This window comes from Bufo gargarizans, chromosome 2 (assembly GCF_014858855.1).
Source record: "Bufo gargarizans isolate SCDJY-AF-19 chromosome 2, ASM1485885v1, whole genome shotgun sequence".
NCBI classification, from domain to species: Eukaryota; Metazoa; Chordata; class Amphibia; order Anura; family Bufonidae; genus Bufo; species Bufo gargarizans.
In genome coordinates, this window is record NC_058081.1 from 205,555,621 (window position 1) to 205,580,660 (window position 25,040).

Below are 25,040 nucleotides of genomic sequence, written 5' to 3' on the forward strand. Positions count from 1 at the left end.
TTTTATTGTGAATTTTTTCTCCGGAACTGGTGATGCTGCTTATACTTTGATCGTCTAAGCCAAACTCAGCTGCTGCTAGCTCTGCACGAGTATCTCTCATCTGGCAGTTTTTCACTACACTGCTGGAAGACTAAAGCATTGCTGTGTGCCAGATCTGCAGGATTAAAATAATCTGTGGATGTGTATGCACACACAGACACATCAGCTTTATTGCAGCACTGGAAGCTGTATCACCAGATCCTGTAGAAAAATAGAAGTGGCCACCAGATAGCAAAACAAGACTGTCCTTCTCCTGGTCTCCTTTGTGACAGCCAGGCCATCTGTACAGTATACAGTACCGTACAGTATACTGTATACAGTACCCCTATCTATTACGGCTTCACCCACTTGAATTATTTCTCCGCCACCCTGTCTCCAGACATCGATAAAGAAATTCACAAAGTAAAAAACCAACACCGTTCTTAAAAGCTGTGACTATACTTTATTCTTGAGTACAGCAAACTGATACAAATCACGGCCCCTAGAAACGCATTATGGACAAACTACATATCTGGTACTTGTAATGATAAGGACATATAGTTTGTCCGAAACATGCCGTGATTGTTTGTATGTGCTTTCTGTTTTCAAAAATAAAGGATCGTCACAGCTTTAAGAATGGTGCTGTTTTTGACATTGTGGATTACAAAAGGTCGAGAATTGGACTACACCCATGCACATGCTACAAAAAAGTTACTCGTGAGCTGGAGCTTTTGCATATGAATTACCGATAAGGGAATGTGTCTGGCCAGGAAAGAACTGTATGTGCCCAGCAATCTGATGGTGTGTATTTTTACTCCTACCTGGTAAAGTTGCTGGAGGTGCAGTCTCTGCTGTACCCTTTAGTGGATTTTTCTGCCTTTAGAGAGCTGATGTTTTGCATTCTGCTTCTCTGAAAGATACCTAGCCACTGGGATTTCTCCAAACGAGCCAACCCTGCCTTGTATTGTCTTTTGGTGGGAATCGGAGCTGCTTCTTGTAATTCTCGATGTGCAGCAAGGTGCATGCTTTGTTGGACACCTGTAGCAGGGGCAGAATACGTTTTTCGTGGCCCAGTGGGTCAATGTTTCGCAAAGCAGCACCACAGCAACAATGTCAGATCCTATTGCCTCCTTCATGTTTATGTCCATCTAGTTCTCACAGCAGGTGCTTAGCTACTTGCTCCAAATTCTCCACCATGGACATTTTCTCGTCCTCAACAGAAGCAGGGCAGAGTGTTTCTCCCACTTTTAGGGCGGTTTCACAGCAGCGTGTGCAGTCTGTTAATCACGCTTGGTGTGTGAGAATGTAATTTTCCATTATGGATACTGCTCGTCTTGCAGGAGTGCACTGCATTATAATGATTTATAATGTTGTGTGTGCCTCTGCATGACCTTATTGCTACAGAATCATAGTGGCTGCTTTTATGTCACGTAGAAGGAAGGCCATGCAGAGGCACATAGCATTATAAATCTGTATAATGCCATGCACTCCTGCTAAATGAGCAGTGTCCAGAACGGAGGATCATGCTTCCACATGGAGCGTGATTTACAGACTTCACATGTTCTTGTGAAACAGCCCTTAAAGGGGTTCTGCGGGAATTAGGAAAATGAAAATACTTAAATATTACTTTATTATAAATATATTCTCAAATACCTTTCATTATTTATAATGGCTCATTTTGTCTGGAGAGCGATCATCAGGGGAAACAAAATGGCCGCTGTCCCATTAGTTCACACAAAAAGATCACACATGAGGACAAGTTACTTTACAACACTGAAGTAGAGAGCTGCCTCATCCTCCTCCTACTCTCTACTTGTCAAGGATTAGGATCCTGAATACAGATGATAGAAACTTTAGCTTAATCTCTGGGGAATTTAGTTCATGAGGCGACATGAAGTACAGACAGGACAGACTGGTAATGGGGACTGTAAACAAGTGCTACTGCTCATTATCCCCACCTTACCCTCCTCTATTGTCTCCACATCATCTCAATTCCCACAGAGATTCACCTGTATTCAGAATCATGATTCCTGACAAGCAGAGCAGAGAGGAGGATGAGGCAGAACTATGGCTTATTGTAGTGAAGTAACTTGCCCTCCTGTGTCATTAGGACAGGTTTTGTGTGTTCTGATAGGACGGCGGCTATTTTATTTCTCCTAATGATTGCTCTCTAGACAAAACAAGCCATTCCAAGTAATGAAGGGTATTTGTGAATATATTTTTTATAAAATAATAAAGAATTTTAATTTGTTTTTACTTCCTGGTGAACCACTTTAAAGTGAAGCATTGCCATGCTCTGTTGGAGCTGATCAGGCTAGGTGTGTGTAACCACACAGTCAATCAGTTGCTAAGTTAGCAAACATCCTGCTGGCTGTCTACCCACCAATTTCAACTGGGCGAGGTGATCAGCAGCAATGGCAGGAACATTTGGCTGCACTGCTTTTGGGGGAAATAACACATGCTCACATTTCAGTAGGGACAGCTGTGGAATCAATGATGTCATCACCTTGGTGTGTGATCAGCCTAGGTGTGAGTAGCCACACAATCAGTTGCTAAGGTGGCAAACATCCTGCTGGCTGTCTACCCGCCAACTTCAACTGGGCTCTCTACCTGGCTGTCTACCCACCATCAATGATGTCATCAACCTGATATTTATCTTAGAGCATCGCCATGCGGTTTTGGAGCAGATTAGCCTAGGTGTGAATAGCCACACAGTCAATCAGTTGCTAAGGTGGCAAACATCCTGATGGCTGTCTACCGGCCAACTTCAACTGGGCGAGGTGATTAGCAGCAATGGTTGAAGAACAGCTTCTCAGCTTCCAGAGAGTCCCATGTAGGAGAAAGTGGAGGATGAGGATAAGGAGCAGGCGTACAGGGCTGATGACCATGACACTGGCTGTGATGACCAGTCTTCTCAGTGGGGGGCGGAGCCAGAAGGCACTGGCTCCTCGGGCACGCCGGCGAGCATGGCAAGCTGTATGTTTGCTTCTGTAATGACTGGTGTTTTCTTGCCATCGAGCAAACTAATGATTGCTGCATAGCCATTCTTTTGGACACGCACTATTAAAGCATGGTGGAATGTTCTCTTGTTGCCGAAAGGGAGGCCAGATTGCTGTACTACCAAGGAAAGGAACACTGAATGTAGATTGCCATGGCTTGTGATTAGCAGGTGCCTGCTACCTGCGTGCCTGACCAGTAGGCCCCTCTCTATCTCTTGCCGAGTCACCCACCTCCCACTTTTTCTGCTACTGCAAGCAACAAAAGCCGCAGCAGCCAGTGTACTCGCATGATGGCGCAGTTTTTTTGTCGCGCCATGCTGACACGAATCGGCAAACAGACACGTACGTCCTGAATTACCAGGTAAAGTTCTACCTAGACTGTGGCTTTTTTCTGATGTTTTCTGACTCCATGGACTTCTGGGCAGGCAGGTTGGAACAGTGGCCCGAACTGACTCAGTATGTCCGCTGTGTACTGTCTTGTCCTGTCCTCTCAGAGTGGGTTTACAGTGCAGCAGGTGGCATCATCACATCTAAACGGATAAAGTTGTCCTCCGCCAGTGTACAAAACGTCAATTATGTCAAAATAAATGTGGCATGGGTCCATGAAGATTTTCAGACACCTGGCTGAGGCTGATAAATAGATCTACCATTGCTAATGGTGGCTATTTATCGCCAGCCCTGTGATGCGCTGTCTGCCTGCCTACCATCATGTTGTGTACCATTTGGTGGCTGCTCAGAGTGTCCTATACCAATTTTCAGACGTAAAGTACACGGGTGAATCTTGACCAGAGGTTTTGGCTCTTCTATGCTGAGCCATACGCTGATGTAGTTGTTGTTTTGTTTTGCAGATATACAGTTCTGAGCATTCCTCATTGCACTGGACTGCGTACACAATCTTGTCCATCTTGTGTTTAGGCGTTGGGTCTTTGGGGTGAACCAGTTGTTGCCTCAGTGTGTTGCTGGGTTTAAAGCAAACAGGAATGTGATGTTTATTAAAAATCCTTTTGAGTTTCTCAGACACCCCAGCTATGCAATGAGGAATGCTCAGAACTGTATATCGGCGAAACTACATGGGCGTATGGCTCGGCATAGAAGAGCCAAAACCTCTGGTCAAGATTCAGCCGTGTACTTGCATCTAAAAGGAACAGGTCACACCTTTGAAGACAGTCAAGTACGTGTTTTGGATAAGGAGGCCGATTGGTACAAACAAGGCGTGAAGGAGGCTCTACATAAAAATGGAGAAGCCAAGCCTGAATAGAGGTGGGGGGTTAGACATCTATTGTCTGCCACATACAATGCTGTCTTGACACCTTTTTCTGGGAAGTCTTTATCACCTACTGACTCCAATTAGGATAATGGAATCAACACCTTTGACCCAATGCTGGGTACAATTACCAGATGTGGATTCAGTTACATATTTATTCCCAGAATTTTTGTACAATCACTCAGAATTGAGAAAGCTCGTTGGAAGAACGAGTGAAACGTTTTCAAGAAATCTACAGTGCGTCCAGTTGCCTTGAATTATTCTCTACAGATATAAAATAGATAACGTCACAAATCAAATAAAAAATATATATATTTTGACGCATATGACAAGAAACTAACCAAGAAGTTTGCTCATCTCTAGTCTAGATAATGATTTTTTTTTTTTTATACTTTGAGCCAGAGATGTTCAAATATTGATAGTGGTGACTGAGAGCATGTAGCACATTAGATTGTAGTGTCTTGTAGCTCCTGACATTGATTGTGATCAATAGTACAATGTACTAATGTTTACTTATCTCCATTGGCGCTGTACTCTGTTTACATGAAGACATTGCACCAGTTTACTTATACCATGTCCTTTTACACTGTGTATTGCACAGGCTAGAAGGGAGCAAAAAAACTCTACACCTGTAGCAGGGTCCTGACCTGTGGCAAACAGTCTGTAACCCAAACTCTTCTGTTTCTGATGGAGGACAGCATATGCTGCGAACAGATGGGCCTTACTTCGCAAAATCTGTACATCTTCATTTCAGCCAGTGATAAATATAGATGTGCCAAAACAATAAAGATAGAAAATCCCTTCGATGAACACATGCACAAGGGAGACAGACGAGGGGGTGTATGCCTCTTACCCACCATCCTAAATACTAGCAGAGCATGTCTGAAAATATTACTACTAAATGAGGCTCATTAATAAATGCTGGGGAGAAGCATCACTGGTGTCTGCAGCGAGACACATTCCTGTAGTGCCATGTCACAGTTGTAGTCTGTTCCCGATCTCATACAGTGTCTCTTGAACTGAATTGATTTCATTGATCCCATTGTTTTTCCTTCCTGGTTATGTGGCGATGGAGTATTTTCAGCATTCAATCGATTCCTTTATTCCTCTGCAAGAAGTTAATTTATAAAAAAGAACTGTATTCTTCTAGGACAGTAGGTCAGATACACATCGGTAGTTTATCTGCCGTATGTTTTATCTTTGCGTTTTTCATACGCATAATCTAGTGTGTGTTTCTTTTAGATGGGAAAATTGGATTGATGTGCGATCTTTGTACAGCACTGCAGAATATGACAGTGTTAGAAACAATACATAAATAATATTTAAAGGGGCTTGCTGACTTCATAAAAAAAAATACCACACAGAAATCACTTGCCAGCATGTTAAACCGTATGTACGTACTGCCTCAAAATGCCACCCTGATTACGTTGAGTGGTGAGGAGGCTGTAAACCGTGCGACCTGTAGACTCTATGGAGTCTTGGATGCTTGGATGGAGCACAGCTGTCCTGCCTGTTCCACATGACCACCAGGAGAGCTCAGAAAGGGGGCCGTTTCAGTAACCCAAATACATTAGAGGTGGAATTGGGGGGTTGAGACAATGGAGTGATCCCAAAATAAATATGTTCCTGGAATACCCTTTAGTAAATAAACCTTGAATAAGTATATGAGCTATATATCTTTTGTCATGCCGTTTTGTCATGCCTTTAAAAACACAAAACTCGGTGGCAGAAAAATGTAAGCCCTGATTTATAAAAAAAAAATATGCTGTGCCAGTCTTATGGGCCCTGTGCTGCTGTAGCAGGCATTCAGTTTGACTAGGCGCAGGCCTCATCATAAATTCCCTCCTCCGGCAGTTCATGTGCCAGACTGAAATCCACTTCATCTTGTGGCTGGTGTAGATTTCAGTCATTTATGCCAGTTTCTAATATAAATGATGACACTTGTGCCTGCTCCCATGGCCCCACCTACACCTGGCCCTCAACATGCCCCCTTTTCGGAAACTGGCGAGAGTAGTGTAACATGCATTAGCATTTTAAAAGTCTCAAAACTGAGTTTTGTGACTTTTTTTTACAAGCAAATCCATGATTCGAGGAGTAATAAAGTATTAAAATGGTATGCTTTTTTCTGGACTATAGTGCTGGTCGTTGCCATTATGTCAGGGTGTCTGCTCAGGCATATCGGCTTGTGAACTGTTTGTGTCCTGAATCACCGGTAGTCCCTCATAAAATGACTGTGCAGAGCAAAGCCTCATTTCTCAGCACACAGAATAAACTTTTTCATTACTTTTCATGATTTCTGCTCTTATTCCCACCGATGTTCTTTCATTGCCAAGCTATGTCCGCTAACCTTGTGTGGTAATACACCATGACAACCCCACATGCCAAGAGAAGCCTAGTCCAGGCAGACCAGTCTGTAATTAATTACATCACATTATTTTCATCGTGCCTCCCGTCACAATTTGTTTGATCAGATTTTCCTCTTTGGCCTGCTCAGAGAGGGAGCAAAATCTGTTCAAAGTGTAAAATATAGAAGAATCATGACTGCATTGTGACTTAAAAAAAAGAATGTTTCTTGTAATGCAACTGTTATTTTTAAAAGCTCAACATCCATATTCCATTATTAGAGGCCTGAGAGAAATCCAGCTGGATATATCAGCATAATCAATGATCAATTAACTTAAAATGCTTGCCTGCCTGGTCATATTAGGAGGTGGTTTGCCCAATACAGCTTTGTGATTAACCATCCAGACACTCTGTAAGCTCGGCAATCTTTCAAGGCTTAAACAGCCTGCTGCTTCATACATTTAAGATGGCATATTTTATTTTGCAGACGTAGCAAAAAAGTAGCTTTCTGTACTTTGCCCCACTTAGAATACTAATGATTTAAAGCAACCCTCCAGGCTCCCCCTTACTAAGGCTCGTTTCCCTCGGTTGATGTGCAGCTGATAAGTTTTACCTGAATGTGTTTTTTCTTTTTTAGCTGGTGGTTTAGTGCCAGTGCTTTATCATTCTGGCCTTGCTGCAACAGAAACCCAATGTTTGTACATGGACTTTCTTGTGAGCCAGTAATAGACAGGTGTTACACCCAGCAACCAGTCTGAAAATTGAAAGCTTGAGCCAATGGGGAGACAGGAGGTGTGTCTCAGACTACCTCAGACACAGTCAGCACGGTTGCCAGACTGTGGTCACATATGAGGGCTCTAATAATTGTCAGTAATGACGCAGGATAGCGCAATATGAGTCGCGAAAAAGTTCAGACCTATATTTACTAACTTGCAAGTTACTTTGAGTTCATGAATGGACCGTCTCTCTAACAGACAGCAGAGAAATGAGAATCTCAGAGGTAAATTATGTCAGTGGCGTATTACAGCCACTTATACAATAATTTGCTGCTGGTTGAGTAATTTGTCCATGACCACCTTTACAATGAACTCGAATAGATTTCTCGTTAGTATCATTGGAAAGAATACGATGCCCCTCACTCATCTGTTTCTTTCTCCTTCAATGTAAAGTGTTCCTCAACTGCCGTCCTCAGGGCCCACCTGCTGATCATGTTTTCAGAATTTCCTAGTATTGAGCGGGTGCTAGAATTATGTCATGTCAATGCATCAGGACTTACCACAGTTGTTCATTCTGTGGGAGATTCTCAAATCCTGACCGGCAGGTGGGCCCTGAGGACTGGAGTTGAGGAACTCTGATTTAAAGGGTTTGTTGCATCACAGACTTTCCACTTTGGTGTGGCAGAGCAGATGACAATTTTTGTGTTGGGGAAACCGCTGCCAGCCAGGCATTTCACTGCCAAAGCCAGTAATATTGCATAACACTCACTCATATGGCTAGCTCTGGTTAGGAGTGGGACCTCAGCATGTACATATTTCAGAGTTGGGAATATGGACAGAGTTTCACCTGATGAAACAACCTCTTCAGTGAAGAATGATCTCGCACATGCTGTTATCTCTGGACTAGATCAGGGATTCCATGGAGCACAGCGTTAACAGGGCATGCTACGGTAACCATGGCCGGAATTTACCAAGGGGCTTAGACTGAGTCTTTTTTTTTTTCTTTTTTTTTTTTTTCGGACTGAACTTTGTGTATACCTCATTAAAACGCCACCAGGTGTCCACGTGGAAACCTCCTCCCATTGTCTTCAGTAGCAGTATGTTCTTGCAGCCACAGTTTGTCATGTTCATGAAATGCTTATTCTGTTCAAAATGTGTTTTACAGTGCAAGTAACGTTTTCCCAGGGGCCGGTTGTCTACCCTAAACAATAGATTTATCTTTGACGTATAAACTACATACCCCTGGGTGCTTGCATCTCATTGTGTTCTTATATAATGCAGCTAGTACTAGGACAACGCAACAATGCAATGTCACATTGCCCTACGCCGCACCTACAGTATTTCATCCTAACATTGAAAAATATATAATACATGTAGTTTGTCATGTTTTCCTCTTCCTTCATGCTGCTTAGGGTCATTTTACATGAATTGCACAATAAATAGCGCCAGTTGATGATATAGCAAGTCAATTGGCGCAGTTTATCTGCACGTATACAGTAGTAATGAGGAGTTTACTCACTGCAGTTTGCATTGAAGTGATTAGTAGATGTTTGTATGCAGAGGATATATATATATATAATAATTTTTTTTTCATGGTATGTCAGTATAAAAGATGCAATCGGCATGAAAAGCATGAGTGGTCATTTGACCATAATGTCATAAAGATGGCAGCATAGTCACCGAGCTTACATAAAAATTGCCCTGATTCCAGTTTGCCCAGTGCTGCTACTTGTTATAAGGTTAGTTGTTATCCTATCCACCATTGTGATGGAGCACAAAAGCTGCAGTCACTTGGGAAATCAGAACTGGTGAGTGTAGGGTTTTAGAAAGCATTTTAAAAATGTCACCTGGATGTAGGAGATACCCCTTTTTTTCCCCTGAATACTGGCATAAATGAGCTGCAGGAAGGATTGATGTTTTGACAAACCCGTAAGAAATGCGTTTCGATATTTGTAGTAAAATACTGATTCCTTCTCTACCTGCATTACAAACTGGTGATGGGATACAGTGATGGATGCGTTCCGGCGGACCAGATACCTTCTCGTTCATCAAATGATCCTTTTAATTACATCCCTTTGAAAATCTCCTAAGTGAAATGGATTAACAAATCTGAGGAACCATATGGGTCAGATTTTTCTTCTGGAACAGTCACCTGTATTTTGGAGTGAAGGGGGGGGGGGTAGTCATCTCTTTGACATAGTTGAATCTCCTCCGTGTTCTGAGCTGGCAGACACAGTGGGATTACCAGCACGTACTGTGCTTATATTACATACAAACTGGCCACTTTGCTGTAGCACATATACATCAATTCTCATATTCTAGATGAATCTCTGCCAGCCCCTTTGTTTCTCCTCTTGTCTTGCTCCTCGCCCCTTTATTTCTTGCTGCCTCTTTCCATTATTCTCATTGCATCCTGTCTCCAGCTCTACCCTTTTTCTCTCTCTACCATCACTTCTCTCTTCCTCTCTCCCTCCCTTTCTCAGCGTTGTGCCAAGTTGTGTAGCTACTCGATGAAACTAGCTTCCCAGTCTTAAATCAACTCCCACAGACAATAAATCCTACAGGCTGAATTGTATGATAGGAGATAGAAATGACTGGTTGCATTTAAGATGTAATATTGCAAATTGGCTGCATTAGCAGATGTTCAGCTGCTTCTTCTGGAAGGGGTTAGATCAGATTCTCTGTGTATAATAGCAGTATGCTCTGAAAGCAGAGTACATCCAGTCATTACACAGCCAGGAGCTTCCACTTTATTTTCCATTAAAGCAGCAATCCACTAGGTTTTGTGTATGGGAGCCATCACTAGCAAGGCCCTCAGCTCTTCCAGGGGTGAATATCCATATATCTCTCCCCATTGTCCAGCTGTCACCTTCATAATTTGTGTGAAGAATAATTGTCCATAATGATGGGCTGCATGTTTCCAAACCTAATCTTTTTGTAAACTTGACAAGCACAACCTGCTGGACGCCCCAAACACGAAATCCAAATTGGCTCTAGAGTGAGTAGACCTCACACATATCTGTGTACAAGCAGTACTGCTCCACGGTGACATTAGTGACAACAGTACAGTCAGGGACGCCAGAAGAAAATAGTGTATTGGTTTTTCATTAGATAGTCATATGCAGTTTTACCAGTTTAATGACACAATTAAAGTGCTGCTTTGTAACCGTATATTGTCTACATTGTTTCAAGGGTAAACTAATGGGCTAACGGCATGAATCCCATCCTTTTCCAATCACCATGAGCTCAATCATGGTTGTAAAGCCTGATGAAAGGAGCTGTAATTGAATGCTATATCAGTGAAATATTGTCGCTGAATAACCTTTAAGGGTGTTCAGTGTGCATTTATAAATGATTCCTTTATTATATGTGAATTTTCAATTGACTTGTGACTAGTATTTGTATACACCTCACATGGTAGTTTCAGAGCCTGATGACTACACATACAGTAAACCATAACTTAGGCCGCGTTCACATATGCGCCAAGAAACTCCGGCAGTTTGCTCTGGCGGAGGAATAGACTGCCGGAGTTCACTGAATCTGGCATAGCCGGCTACACCCTTTCACTGTAATGGGATCCGGCCTCATATAGGTCGGCTTTTGGCTGGCCAAAAAATGCTGTGTAGTATTTTTTGGGGTGCCCAGCCGAAGGCCAACCTATATGCCAGATCCCCTCTGCTAGAACAGACTGCTGGAGTTCACAGCGCATATGTGAATGCAGCCTTAGGCTCTTTTCGGCCTCTGCAGATGCTGTAAAAATGACAGAAAAGAAGTCATTGGGGCCCATCATGCAATGGATCCAGCACAGAATGTGAGTAGAGCCTTACCGTTCCTGCAGGAGCAGTCTTGCTGTCTAGTCTCTGGTCCTAAGTTCCTTCGACTGTGCTGACCCCAGGCGGACATGTATTGCTTCCTGCAGATGCTGTGTCCCCACAGCAGCCGCGTACTGTATATCACAGAACATTGGACTGCAGACTTCGTTTATCAGAGAAAGACATGAGGATGTTCATATCAATCAATGGTGGACAGAAATCTCCAAATAGGGTGTCTGTTACAAAGCCCTTCCATTGTTAACCCTTGTGTTACAGAAGTATGCTGTTTTTCTTTGCACTTACCCACACAAACGTATGTCACCAAAAAGCCTGCGGTACACGCTTGTGGATATTGGGGGGTTGCTTTTTATGTGTTGATGATCTTGAAGATACTGCATGGCAGCTGGGCCTGCTCCTCTAGTGGAGAGAGGGTGTATAGAGCCACTAATGCTTCTAAGGAGTAATTAGCATCTCTGTCCGTTCTCATCCATCACTCTGCCTTCTCTCCACCTGCTGGGGACTATGTCATTTCCAAGTTATTTTTGCTGAGGTTATAGAGGACGGTTTTGACAAGGAGAGGCTGTACCCAAGAACTGCTTGGCACTATGCTTTTTTCTTTTTCTTTTTTTTCTTGCGAGCTGAGCTTTCAACATTCCTCTGCATTTGCATCATTAAAGCAAGTTTTTCTGCAGAGATTATGTTGCACGGTGGCTTGTGCAATGTAGATCCCTTGTATGCAGAGTGGGGCAGTTATTTCTGTTAGGCCAAGAGCACTGCTAGTAAATTGTATTGCGGTACACATGATCACATGCAGTGCTGGTGTTCAGGATTGCAAGATATTGTGTGTGTGTGTGTGTGTGTATGTGTGACATTTTTTATCTGATTATGGCAGACTTCTAATTGAGTTCTCTCCCTTCAGCTCATCAAATCTAATGCAGTTTTACAATGATATCATGTGCAATATGTTGCAATAGAGCCCTAGTCTTAATGGATCGATTTCCTTCTTTTTTTTCCACAGATCTGGTCCAAGTTTGAGGAGCAGTCTGTAGAAGAAGTAGTTGCCGTGGTGGAGGAGAAGGAAAGAAATGCAAATTATAAACCCGTCCTGGTTACGGAGATCACAGATGATCTGCACTTCTATGTTCAGGATGTTGAGACAGGTAAGGAGCTCCCTTTGTCATACGGTCTTACAGTTCTTCTACGGTTATAGCATTCTGTTCCTTCTCCCTGAGAAAGTCCTTTTGTAAACTTTGTTCTTTGCCTTCACATTCTCACTGTGCCAGTTTATAGGCTCATAAATTGAAGGCACTGCTGCTCTTGGCTAGGCACAGAATTCATTAAACTCATTAAGTGAACTTTGGGTGCAATATTAGGGCAATACATAACTGTGACACATGGTTAGAAAGAATTCCAGGAAAGGTCATTTTTGTCATTGGCAAAAACATTTTAATATCAAGCAAAAGGACATATGTACATTAAACTAATCGGTTATATTTCTGTGAGGACAGAGCACGTCAAATTTTTTTTTTTTTTACAGTATAGTTAATCTAACCGTACGCCTTAGAGGGAATATTGTAGAACTGCTATTTCTTGAACAATTTTTCATATTGCTCCCTTGTCTTATGACATTTGAATATGCTTTACAGTGAATTAACTTCCACAGATATCCACAAGAGTCTATTGTATACCATCAATATACGGGTTGGAAAACAGACATCTGCTTGAAAATTTTCATATTTCAATCTTCTCTATATTCCCATAAAGATGGTCTTTTGTCGGGGAGATCAGCCGTCCTTATTGCATTATCCTTATTAGTAATTAAAACATATTCAGTCCACTGTCAAAATACGAGTGATTAGAAATGTGTGCCTTCTTGGATGCCGTGGTATAAAAGTCAAAGCAAACTTCCAAGTAACATTGTGGGAACAGGGGTTAATTTAATTATGATTTATCCAAAGGCGACACTGAATTGCTCCATATTTATTGAAGGCCAGCACCATTTTAAATCTTTGCCTGCAACATATCCAAAAGATTTAAGAAAGTGTTGTGAAAAAAACAACTTGCAATAGTTGCTTTAAATTAATCATTGACTTGCATCAGTTTTTAGCGCATAACCATAGTACACTTTCAGATGACTTTTCAGAAGCAGCTGCCCGTGTGTACATGATTAAAAGTGGTATTTCTGACCATTATTTGACTGCAGGCTCCATCGCTAATTCCCAGTCAGCTAGTGGGTGAAAACTAGCAGTTGTGTCCTATATACCACACATGAAGAACACGAGATTCTGCTTCCAAACTCACTTATAATCATCATATAGTACATTTTGATTAAATTATATACTGATCGGTATAGATGTGAATAAAGTACTTGGGGTCATATATAACACTTTTAGCTGTTCCAACCTCTAACTCTACTGCAGTTCACTGCTTCTCCCTCTCCTTTCCATTGACCCATTCCGTTGATTTCAATTAGCATGCATTCTAAAGCATATAACATGTTACATATGTGGTCAAGCGACTGCAAATGCACACAGTTTACCACTAGCTGCCAGACTGACCCTGTACTTGCAAATTGATACCACACCAAATATGGGAGCAATATGGCAATTACCAGTAAACCGTACGTGTTTACGATACCTTGGCCACAAACATGTACTAGCACCCCAAGAGCAGGCAATAATTAGTCTTATTAGCAGGTTTATTTTCTATCAATTCTGCCAAACTCCCTGTAATTCCTTGGTAAGTCCTTACTTACAGATCTAAACAGGACCATTATTTTCATCTGCTTTCAGGTCCAGTGGAGTCTGTAGTTTAATGCGTTCCATAGATGTAACGTTTTGTCTATTTTTTTTTCTGCAGAGCAAGAACATGACCCCTCCCTAGTCAAACCTTCTTCCTATCCACCGAGCTTCTCCTTGTTTTATTTTTTAATTAGTCTCGTTTAATTAAGGCAACGTTATTAGTTGAACAGAAAGAGGTCCATGTGGCCTTGGGCTATAATAAACTCACAGCATCTTTCTTCTTCTGTGATAATAGTCTCCAGTGTGATGGCAAATGAGAGGTATCAGAGTTGTTTGGTGGCATAGCTAAAGCATTTGGTGGGGAAGGGGGGGGGGGGGGTTAGGAACTCGCTAGAGGTGTAGGGATGACACAGTTAAATATGAACCGTCTCCCAGCGGACATCTGACATGATCTTATTGAGACATGTCATGTAGAGAGGATGCAGGGAGGCTAGAAATTAAGGATGAAGCAATTAATGGAATATTTTGAAATGGCTCCAGACAGTTCTGTATTTTTTTTTCCAGTGTTTTACTTTCGCTTCCTGTTTTATTATTCAGATATAAAAAAAGATTAATGTTCATACAACTTTATATAATGGGGACGGGGCGGAGCTCCGGCACAGCACGGCAGTGCACGGCGAAAGCCGCCGGACTAAAAAGTCGGACATGCAGGACTTTTTAAACCGGTGGCTTTCGCCGTGCTGCACTGGAACGCCGCAGCCATCCCTATGATAGTCAATGGGGACAGAGCTGCGAAACAGCGATCCGACAGGGAGACCAGACTGCCGGATCCGTCCTGCCGCAAGTGTGAAAGTACCCTAAGATGTCCAAGTTGGACAACCTTTACTCTCATGCCCTGTTTAGGAACTTGAATGAGTGGTTATCTTATTCAGTAGCCTCCATTAGCCCGAAAGAACGGTTCAGATGTGCCAAATAAATTAGTTTTATGGCCTATTGATTATTTCAGTGAGGCATTTTTCCTTTACTCCTCTCTTTTTCTGGTCTTACCAGCCTCCCTTTTAGGCATCCCAATGCTTTTATTGTATGATGACACTTAAAGGGGTTTTCCCATATTTTGGTACTGATGACCTATCCTCAGAATAGGTCAGAAGGCACCAGCATTCCTGTGAGCACTGTGGCCTTCTCTAAGCTTACTTAGCACAGCACCGTACATTGTATAGCGGATGTGCTTGTTATTGCACGCATCCCCATTGGACCTGCTGTGCTGATCAAATATTGAGGGTTTATCCCAAGGATAAGCAATCAATCGCAAAGGAGTGAACAGCCCATTTAAAGGAAAACTCATTATTTTTGCTCTTTTATTTTGCAGTATTAAAGGGGTTATTCAACAAAAAGTATTTATCAGCTATCCACAGCATAGGTGATGTGTAGTATTGCATAAGGTCCCCAATAGGGTTGTTGCGGGTATCGAAATTTCGATACCCAATTGATACTTTTGTCCCGGTATCGATACGATACCGGGATTTCCGTTTTTTCGATACTGGGCTGCGCTTCTGCGCAGTCTAGTATCTCTGAACATGAGCGCGCTGCTATCGGCGCGCTCATGTTCTCTCTCAGCAGCACGGGGAGAAGGAAGCTGTCCTCCCTCCCCCTGTGCTGCTGCTGCCGCTGCCACCAATGAGAAGCGAGGGGCGGAGGAGGGGCAGCGCCGGCAATGAGAAGCGAGGGGCGGAGGAGGGGCAGCGCCGGCAATGAGAAGCGAGGGGCGGAGGAGGGGCAGCGCCGGCAATGAGAAGCGAGGGGCGGAGGAGGGGCAGCGCCGGCAATGAGAAGCGAGGGGCGGAGGAGGGGCAGCGCCGGCAATGAGAAGCGAGGGGCGGAGGAGGGGCGGCGCCGGCAATGAGAAGAGAGGGGCGGAGGAGGGGCAGCGCCGGCAATGAGAAGCGAGGGGCGGAGGAGGGGCAGCGCCGGCAATGAGAAGCGAGGGGCGGAGGAGGGGCAGCGCCGGCAATGAGAAGCGAGGGGCGGAGGAGGGGCAGCGCCGGCAATGAGAAGAGAGGGGCGGAGGAGGGGCGGGCGCACTGCGCCACCAATGATAGGATTATTTCAACACAGAGCTGCGCCCAGCGATGCCCCAGCACTCACCATTAGTCCTGGGCGCCGCTCCGTTCGCCTGCAGTGCCCCATTACTGTCTCCTCTCCTGCTCCACATGCTGCTGATTACTATCGGAGCGATGGGAGGAGACATCAGCTTCACTAGTAGGCGTTCCTTCTCCCTGCGCTGCGATTGGACAGCGCTACAGCCAGGGAGAAGGAACGCCCACTAGTGAATCTGATGTCTCCTCCCATCGCTCCGATAGTAATCAGCAGCATGTGGAGCAGGACAGGAGACAGTAATGGAGCACTGCAGGCGAACGGAGCGGCGCCCAGGACTAATGGTGAGTGCTGGGACATTGCTGGGCGCCGCTCTGTGTGGCCTGATAGTGAAAGTCTGGACTCATATACAGTAGTCAGTCTTTAACACATACAGGAGGCGGGTGCCGGCAGCAGAATCGCATTGCCGGCACCCTGCCCCTGACAGGGAGCTGCGATCAGCGGCAGTTAACTGCCGCTGATCTGCCAGTACCCGCCTCCTGTATAAAGAGGTAGTTATCATTGCCCCCCCCCCCCCTCAACCCACCCATCCCATTAAGATCATTGGTGGCACAGTGTGCCGGCCCCTCTCAACCCCCCAGTATTAAAATCATTGGTGGCAGTGGCCACAGGGACCTCTTCCCCCCCCCCCCCCCTCATTGGTGGTGCAGTGGCAGCTTCTGATCGGAGCCCCAGCTGTGTAAGCCTGGGGCTCCGATCGGTTACCATGGCAGCCAGGACGCTACAGAAGCCCTGGTTGCCATGGTAACATCCCTGATGCTGTGTGCACAGAGCAGCAGGGACAGTGTGGAGTCCTATTCACCCTAATAGAGATCTATCAGGCTGAATAGGAAAAGGGATGAAAGATCCCAGGTTCTAGCCCCTAAGGGGAAAATAGTCAATAAATAAAAAGTGTAAATAAAACAAACAAAAAACACTAAAATATGAAGTATAAATCACCCCCTTTTCCCAATTTCACATATAAAATATTTAAATAATAAACATATTACATCGCCACGTCAGAAAAGTCCAAACTATTAAAATATATAAAAAAAAATCTAGGTGGTGAATGCCGGAACAGAAAAAATAAAATAAAAACTGCGCGATTCGCCATTTTTAAAAATGAGGAATGCACGTGGCTTTTTTTGTTTATTTTTTTCGCGTGGTATCGAATGGTATCGAGTATCGCAATACTTTTTCATGGTATCGAAACCGAATCAAAAAATTGGTATCGCAACAACTCTAGTCCCCAAGTCTCTTCTCTCAATCGAGCACTAGTGTGCATGTCGGTTTACCACTCCATTTACTTCAGTGGGATTGATATAGCAAATAGTGTAGTAATCATTTTGGTGGTATACTCCTTTTAAGGCTTTATGCGGTTAAATAATGTTTTCTGCAATGTATTGGAAAGGCCAGCCATACGTTACAATGGTATTCACCCCCTTGACTTTTTTTCATATTTTGTTACATTGCAGCCTTAAGTTCAATATCTGAATTTTATGGATTGTATCAGAACACAAAACAGAAAATTGGCATGTGCGTATGTATTCACCCTCTTTGTTAGGAAGACCATAAAAAGCTCTGGTGCAACCAATTAGGAGTCACATAATTAGTGAAATGATGTCCACCTATGTGCAATTTAAGGGTTACATGATCTGTCATTACATATACACACCTTTTTTGAAAGAACACATAAGCAACAAAACACTGCCATGAAGACCAAGGAACTCTCCAAACAAGTAAGGGACAATGTTGTTGCGAAGTACAAGTCAGGAATAGGTTATAAAAAAAAAAAATCTAAATCTTTGATGATGCCCAGGAGCACCATCAAATCTATCATACCCAAATGGAAAGAACATGGCACAACAGCAAACCTGCCAAGAGAGGGCCACCCACCAAAACTTATGGACCGGGCAAGGAGAGGCAGCACAAAGACCTAAGGTAACCCTGCAGGAGCTGCACAGTTCCACAGCAGAGACTGGAGTATCTGTACATAGGATGACAATCAGCCATACACTACATAGAGTTGGGCTTTATGGCAGAGTGGCCAGAAGAAAGCCATTACTTTCAGCTAAAAATAAAAAGGCACGTTGTGAGTTTGCGAAAAGGCATGTGGGAGACTCCCAAAATGTATGGCGGAACGTGCTCTGGTCTGATGAGACTAAAATTGAACTTTTCAGCCATCAAAGAAAACGCTATGTCTGGCGCAAACCCAACACATCACATCACCCAAAGAACACCACAGTGAAACATGGTGGTGGCAGCATCATGCTTTGGGGATGTTTTTCAGCAGCCGGGCCTGGGAAACTGGTCAGGGTTGAAGGAAAGATAGATGGTGCTAAATACAGGAATATTCTTGAGCAAAACCTGTACTACTGTGTGTAGATTTGAGGTTCAGCTTTCAGCAGGACAATGACCCCAAACACACTGCTAAAGCAACACTTGACTGGTTCAAGGGGAAACATGTAAATGTGTTGGAATGGCCTAGCCCAGATCTAAAGCCAATAGAAAATCTGTGGTCAGACTTAAAGATTGCTGTTCACAAGCGCAAACCATCCAACTTGAAGGAGCTGGAGCAGTTTTGCAAGGAGGAATGTGCAAAAATCCCAGTGATAAGATGTGGCAAGCTCATAGAGACTTATCCAAAGCGACTTGGAGCTGTGATTCCTGCAAAAGATGGCTCTACAAAGTATTGACTTTGGGGGGCGGTGAATAGTTATTCACATTGACTTTTTCTGTTTTGTCCTATTTGTTTGCTTCACAATAAAAATATATATATATACAAATCTTCAAAGTTGTGGGCATGTTCTGTAAATTAAATTATGCAAATCCTCAAACAATCCATGTTAATTCCAGGTTGTGGGGCACCAAAATCTGAAAAAATTTAAGGGGGGTGAATACTTTTGCAAGACAAGGGATGAGCGAAAGTGTGTTTTACAAGTTCTGATTTTATTACAATTCCATGATGGATTCCGTTACCACGGGCCATAATAGAATTCTATGACTGAATGCCTTTAGAGGCATTCCATTTTGCATTCCGTCATAATAGAAGTCTATGGGCTGCATAACGGATTTGTCTGGTTTCCGTTATGCAAGAGTCCTCCCAGGCTGTAACTGGGAACTAATGTCAGCAGCTCGGCAATGAGGGAGCACAATATACAAAAAAAAGTGGATATTTGTCCTTCAGCAGTCAGGGGACTACAGAGGAAGAGCAGCAATGCATGCTGGAAACTGTAGTCTGCTACGCACATGGGCTGCTGAAGACAAGCGCACTAGGGTTGTACAAAAAAATACTTAAAAGCCTAAGTATATAACGGCTAAAGTTTATCTTTTAAAGCAATAAACCCAATGAGGCAATTCTAGTTAAGTCAACACAACAATTTGTGGATTTAATACAGTAGTAGCTCAATAGATAACGTGTCGCTGTACTTAAAAAATAAATAAAATAAAAAAAATTAATCTTTTGATGTATTATAGTGACCTATCAGAGGTTTTGATCTGTGGGGTCTGAGTGCTGTGGCAACCACCAATTACTAGAATGAGGAAAGGACGACTGGCACAGAGTTTCTTTGCTTTCGCAGACAGACAAGATGGGTTTATAGACTTTAGGCTGAGCCTTTCTATAGCAGCGAGGAGAGTCTGCTTCCTGTATGAGCACTTCTTTCACCTTGTTTTAGAGATAGGCAGGGCTTTAAGCACTTGGACTGCCCGCTGATGTGATTTATATATCTTTTTCCCAATAAAGTACAGATACACTTTAAAGGAGTTGTCCTATGACCTATTTAGGCACATAGGCATCAAAGATGAAGGAAACTCTGTAAATGCAGGGCCGTCTTTAACAAGGGGCAAAAGGGGCAGCTGCCCTGGGCCCAGTTGCTCCAGGGAGGCCCAAGGTAGCTGCCTCTTGAGCCCTGCAGGCCACTGCCCCGGGTGCCAACTACACAGGGGGGTGCTGCCATGCCATGCCTGCCAGCACTCCAGGCAGCGAACTGTGAGAGCTGTGATTCTCTTAGGAGAAAGAACCTTAGATGACATCATCACCATGTGACCAGTAACCTATAAATATTACTGGTCACATGGCTATGAGGTCATCAAAGGTCCTTTCTCTCTACTAGGCGTGTTGCTGCAGGAGAAGTTTGCCTTAACTGTAGAGCTTTTTTTGTGACTATTAAATCAGGAAAAGGAGACAGGGGCTGTTATGCTAAAATACTGTAAGCTACTGTATACTGCGGGGTGCTGTACTGCGCTACTGTATGGTGCTGTATACCATGGGGTGCTGTATATTGTGGAGTGCTATACTGCTCTACTGTATACTGTGGGGTGCTGTATAGTGTAGGATGCTATACTGCATACTGTCGGTTGCTGTATACTATAGGGTGCTATACTGCATACTGTGGGGTACTGTATAGTGTGGGGTGCTATACTGCATACTGTGGGTTGCTGTATACTATAGGGTGCTATACTGCATACTGTGGAGTGCTGGGGTGCACTGTAACGCTAGGGTGAGCCGAGCTCCAGTCTCCTTCCTGCAGAGTGGTGCCACTTCCAGCCCAGAGCACTGATCCTGAGGGGCTGGAGTCTTCAGAACTGGAAGTATTTACAGTCATTCACTGTACTCTACCAGGTGTGTGGATTTTTTTTGTGTGTGTTGTGGTAGAGGGCGTGATTGCATGCTAGGGTGTGGGAAGGCAGGATCCAGGGGGCCCAGGTAAATTTTTGCCCAGGGTCCAATCAATATTAAAGACGGCCCAGTGTAAATGTGTTGTCTCATCCATTCTGGCTTATATATTCCATGGATGGCCATTCAGGGAAAATGTATAGTGAAGTAAGGCTTCTTCTCGCGATATCAGAAGGTTACTGCAGGTCTGGCTTCACTAACCCCCACAAATGGCCATTCTGGCTTTATTTTTTTGAAACCCTCTTGGTCAAGTTAAACAAGGAGCAAAAAATGTTGTTCACTTCAGTTTATCCATTTCTTTAGAAAAAAAATCTTCAAATTTTATAAAATTGAGGAAATTAACTCTTACATTAGTGTTCTCTTCATATACAATTGTATACAAAATATAAATATTTTCAACAAGCAGGTTTTGGATTAAAGTTCTTGCTGAATTTATGGCCATTACTTTTTTTTTTTCTCTTCGTTTATGACCTTTAAACCAAAAGCTGAACACATGCCTTATAAATGTATGGCTTACATCAGCAGCTAGAGATTTAATAAATCTTTGACTCAATAGTTTCATTATTTAGAGGTTTAATGCCTTAAATATTAATGCTACCTCTATTATACGTTGTCTAAAGAGTGGAGCAACACTGTAAATGAGAACATTTGCCTCCTGTTAAAGCAAAATGAAGCAGGCTGTTACTTTGTCGTGTGGTACCCGTAGACAGCCAGTTTCATCCTTTTGGGAACCTTTTCTGAAACTGTGGGGAACATTTATTAACACTGGCGCTTTACATGCTGGACATAATCTGTTGGCATCAAATGTTCCACAATCGCACCTCAGTGGTAATAACTGTGGTACCTCTGTGCACGTCCATGCGCCTGAATTGAAATCTATACCAGAATGAGTGCTGGTGTAGGTTTCAGCTATAATCGACAACAGTTTCTATGCTGGTTTGGATAAGTGCAGATAAGTAGAACGCAAAACTCATTAAAAAGCAATAAATGTTTGCACAATTGTGGTGTCTGCCAAATTTTGCGACTGAGGCCAGAGAACTGATGTAGAGGAATGATTACTACTTCAACTTATTAGGACCCTAAACCCAGAATCAAAACAAAAAAAACACAACCAACACAATGGAATCTCCGTTTTTTTATTGTTCTTGTTTTCAGATATCAAAATCACAGACCATGAAAAATATACAAAAACGGTGTGTTCTTTCAAGCTGCAGCCATGTCTCCTACCCCCTCTCTATCTTATGCTAGTGCACATAAGCCATAAAGATGAATAGGAGGGGACTGGGTTTAGTCTGGATAATTTTTGTCTGCACAGTGAATGTGGCCTTTTTGTTGGAAGCTTTTTCCTAGTTACTAACAGGACAAAATAGATTTGATGACCGTGCCAACAGTACCAGCTGTAGTTTGTGTGTGTGTATATAATAAAATTTTATATTATATGTTATATGTACCAGCCCTAGTACACTTAGCATAATAGTTAATATGCCTAGTTAATAGCAAAATTGTTAATATGCCTAGTTAAAGCAGTGATAATTCCTCCCTTCACGGCATAATTGTGTGACTTTCCTTTCAGCTCCTTTGGAAAGCTGAGTAGCTTGTAGCAGTATGCTGGAGATTAAACTAAATATCTAGCATATATGCACAGTTGTCCTGATATATTTCTGGGAGTAGTGTGTACAGAATGTATATACCAATGTGGCCTCTATTACATCTCTGCAGAGATTGTTACCCTACTTTCCCAGAATAGTAATGATAAATGCCTTCATATAGGTAGACCAACCTGCCATTCAGGTCCTGGAAAAGCTGTACAGCTGCATTATTTTGCCCTTGTACCATATGATAGGTCCACACAGTGTTTTAGGGTAGTGTTGTGTGTAGTTTATATTACCAATATTCCCCCATTATACCCCCCCCCCCCCCCACACACAGAAATTGCTATCCAGTTTTCCCAGACTGCAGAATTCCAGATCCGCCTATTTATAAATTGGTAAACCCCCAGTAGTGCAGAATCCCGCTGGGAAAGTAAGAATACCAGTAACAAATCCTCCATACTGTAGCATAGCTAAACTGATTTGTTATTTAAGGACCTGAGAAGTCGAGGTAACAAATTATATGGGACTGTAATAAGAACTACTACCTAAGTAAATCTCTATCCTCCCAAATAGTTCCATAGACAGGCAGATTTGTCTTTCAGGACAACTAGTACTGTGTAGTATACATGCACACACGGGGAGCATTGGGGGGTGAGGGGGGGGGGGCAGGTTGTAGGAAGCTGCTGAAATTTTGCCGTTTCCACCTCTTTCACAGTGTCCTGGGTGTCCATTGCAGTGTAATGGCATTTCTGGTTTTGACTGTGTGGTCGTGATTGTTTACATTGATAGACAAGTCGGTCCACAGCTGAAGATGGTGGAGCTGAACGGAAAGAGGCACTTCTGACTGCAGGGAATCTGCTAAAACTGCCTTCTTCTAATTGCAGATGTACATGCAGAAAGGGCTAAAGACAAACATTACTTAGTAGGTTAAGCGTTTTATTTTTTCCTGTTTTTTTAGGGTTTAGTGGCCTTTTTAATATTTATATTTTTTACAGTGTTTTACTGGTAAAAGCAAACTGTTTAAGGGTCCATTCACATGTCCTTGTGTGTTTTGCGGATCCGCAAAACACAGACACTAGCAATGTGCGTTCCGCATTTTGCGGACCGCACATCGCCGCCACTAATAAAATATGCCTATTCTTGTCCGCAATTGCGGACAAGAAGAGGGCATGTTCTATTTTTTCGGGAACGGAAATGCGGAACAGGAAGTGCGGGTCCGCATTTCCGGATCCGGGCCGCACATCGTGCAGCCCCATAGAAGTGAATGTGTCCGTAATTCCGTTCCGTAAAATGCGGAACAGAATTGCGGACGTGTGAATGGACCCTTATAGTGTCATATAGTGCTGTGCTGCATTCTGGCCTAAAAGCTATGCTTGTAGTGGAGAATATCTCTATAATACTTAATCCAAGATGGCATGGCACACTTGTCTCCCAGACGATAGTCTAGTAGGAAGAAACGCGTTGGGGTTGATCTTTCATATTCTCACTCTAGAATTCAGATTTATTTATTTTTGTCACAAAATATGGCTTTTATGGATCTCTCGTGAACAAAGTTCGATACTTTTTGAAATTTTACACCACTCACTCCAGTTTTGATATATGGGTGGAAAAGTGGGTGTGGTTAGCTGTGTTAATGAGTTTCACTCCAGATTTATCATTGAGACTTTTTAAAAAGCTGCAAAATAGTTGCAATCTCCCTCTAGGATGGTGGAATAGGAAAGATTAGCTTTTTTAGACAAAAGTGTTAGGCTACTATAAGAAAAATTTATCAAACCAAATACATTTGATAAATGTGACATAAAGTACACCGATGAAGACTCAAGCAAAACTGCTTCAAATATTTCCCTTCTGACAAATCCCCCCACTTGTACAATTTTGTATAAAATCAGTGGCATACAGAGACTTCTATGGGTGCTCGATTATGGCCCCTTGTTACTGAGCAAAAAAAAAAAAGTCTTTGCCAGAGACGCTGACCTGCTCCCCTTGACGCAAGAGGGCAAGTCTCCGTCGTGGCATGCTATTGGCCGCACCCTCCCATCGCTGGATATTGTGACCTGCACGACTGGGAGTTGCAGTGATGGCTGGCAAAGGATCTGGAAGCAGACAGGCATCACCGACCAAGTAAGTATTCTTTGTATGAAGGTTGGGGGGGGGATGTTACAGGTTTGGATAACCCCTTTAAGGATCTATTCTGGAGTAAGCAGCGCACCAAGACAAGTTACACATGGCGAATGTGTTTATTCAGAATTTAGCTTTTCTCTCATTTGGCTAATTAAGTGGGAATCTGCATTAAGGCAAGTGGTATTTGCCTTTTAACATGATTTAAACTCAGTTGAAGGGATTGTATCCAAAATATTTAATCTGTGAGCTCTGCAAGTGCTCCTTTTAATGGGTATTATGATAGTTATAAGAGGAGCGCTGGCAGCTGTTTGGCTCTCTTACAAATGACAGTTTTGGTTGGCAGAGAGTTGGCTGCATGGTGAAGAGATTCTCTGAGACGCACACAGTATGTACAAGAAAGTAGAGAAGCTCTATTGTTACAAGGTCATCGACAGTGCAAAGTCATCCTTGAAGCAAAGGCACCATCTGGAGAATCTGGTGTATACTTTTTACATAGAAGTAGCATTGCCTCCTGTGTCTTACACTGCAGGAAGTTGTTGCATCAAGGTACCTCTCTACGAAGGATCAGCTACCTGGTGGGTAGCCTTGAATTTTGTGGCATTTAGGTCACACACATTTGAAGT

At 43.1% G+C, this 25,040-nt stretch overlaps 1 protein-coding gene across 2 annotated transcripts in view; it reads left to right on the top strand.

Annotated features, from left to right (window-relative positions):
- SND1 (staphylococcal nuclease and tudor domain containing 1) overlaps positions 1-25,040 on the top strand; it is a 602,204-nt gene that overhangs the window by 536,694 nt on the left and 40,470 nt on the right. For both annotated transcript variants that reach the window (XM_044279946.1, XM_044279947.1), the window contains exon 18: positions 12,171-12,312. In XM_044279946.1, the coding sequence (XP_044135881.1) occupies positions 12,171-12,312 (142 nt within the window). The remainder of the gene's footprint in view (positions 1-12,170; positions 12,313-25,040) is intronic.